This window comes from Nematolebias whitei, chromosome 18 (assembly GCF_014905685.2).
Source record: "Nematolebias whitei isolate Nwh7 chromosome 18, NemWhi1, whole genome shotgun sequence".
NCBI lineage: Eukaryota > Metazoa > Chordata > Actinopteri > Cyprinodontiformes > Rivulidae > Nematolebias > Nematolebias whitei.
Genome location: NC_056515.1, coordinates 2,237,073 through 2,238,594, shown reverse-complemented (window position 1 = coordinate 2,238,594; position 1,522 = coordinate 2,237,073). Strand labels below are relative to the sequence as shown.

Here is a 1,522-nt window from a genome sequence, read left to right as displayed (position 1 = left end):
CGAATAAGTGAAAGAAAATGGATGGATGGACAAATATATAATTTTCACTTAATGAGGTTATCTGGCTAAAACAGATTAAACTGAATTCAATTTACCTTTAAGTGAATATTACAAATTTAGGAAAAAGTTATACATTAACCACCAATACAAAGGGAGATAAGTAAAATAATAGTTTATGACGCTGAAAAGGATGATGGTTAAAGACAAGAGTATCATGCCACAAATATTCAGATTATATTTTTCCTTTTTAAAATCTTACTGTTGGTCTAATTCTTCATGTCACTCAAACCTTTACTGTACTTTTACTGTACTGTACATGTACTGTCCTGTACTTTTACTGTCCTGTACTTTTACTGTACTGTACATTTCAACAGCGAGGAGCTCGTTATAAGTCAGAAACAAGAATTTAAATAGTCTTTTATAGAATAATAAATAAAATTCTGGTCTGATAAATTTTTCTCCAAAATGTTTCTTTTAAAACATGAGTTTCCCCACAGAGTTAGAAATTAAAGCCACAACTTTTACTGAAAATGAGTAAAAACTTTATTGATTCCAGAACATTTTCATGATTGTTTAATTAAAAAAAAAAATAAAAAAAACTCCCATCAGTCCTCACAAATATAACAAAACTGATGTCAGATTAGACAAAACTGTCCTCATGTCTCCAGGTGTGTCCTTGTGTCTCCACTTCCTGTTCAGATTTGTCCAGAACCTCTCTGACCCAGAAGAACTTTAGTTGTTTTTTCATCCAGAATCAAAGGAGTTTGGAGTTTTGTCCCCTTCAGGAGCTCCAGGCCCTGAAAACAAACACAAGTTTAATCACAGAATATTTAAATTAATCAATTAAAAATGTGTCTCACCTCTCCAAAGTACGACACCAGAGGAGAAATCTCACATTTTACAGGATCTGTTGATTCGCTGAGGAGGAAAATATTCACACATTAGAACCAAAAAAAAAAAAAAGTCCTGATCAGCAGCAGCTCCTCAGAGTTAACTCATGTTTTACTTTCATCCACAGAACATCTTTAATAAAACTAAACTGGAGTCTAAGCATTACAAAGTTCAGAATCAGTTAAGGTCGAGTTTCATGAAGACAAATTGTTTGAAAAATCCCTCAGAATTTACTCTTCGTCGTCAAATCAGATTTTAAACTTTACAGAAAACAAATCAGTTTCTTTCTGATTCATATTGGACTCACCTGATTCGAGCTCCGATCTCGTTTCCGTCTCCGTCCAGCAGTGAGGCTCCGGCAGCACAAACCCAGCGCCGGTGCTGATCCATCAGAGAGGTTCTGACCGTGGTCGGAGTGTCCAAAGCTGCTCCGTCTGCGTTCTTCAAGGGAGAAAACTCGTCTTTCCTGATGACCTCGAACACAACAAAGTTCCTTCCAAACACAAGCACTTTTGTTACATCTGTTATTGTCATAAAAAACAACAACAACAACAACTAACGATCCGACTCGTTATTATCAGCTGATCAAACGATCCGACTCGTTATTATCAGCCAATCAAACGATCCGACT

At 35.7% G+C, this 1,522-nt stretch overlaps 1 protein-coding gene across 1 annotated transcript in view; it reads right to left on the bottom strand.

The window, feature by feature from the left end:
* Positions 1-662: 662 nt before the first annotated feature.
* uap1l1 (UDP-N-acetylglucosamine pyrophosphorylase 1, like 1) overlaps positions 663-1,522 on the bottom strand; it is an 80,326-nt gene continuing 79,466 nt past the window's right edge. Inside the window, exons 7-9 of the mRNA XM_037692483.1 lie at positions 1,199-1,384; positions 861-918; positions 663-797 (exon numbers count right to left, since the gene is read on the bottom strand). Coding sequence (XP_037548411.1) covers positions 696-797; positions 861-918; positions 1,199-1,384 — 346 coding nt within the window. The 3' untranslated portion in view covers positions 663-695. The remainder of the gene's footprint in view (positions 798-860; positions 919-1,198; positions 1,385-1,522) is intronic.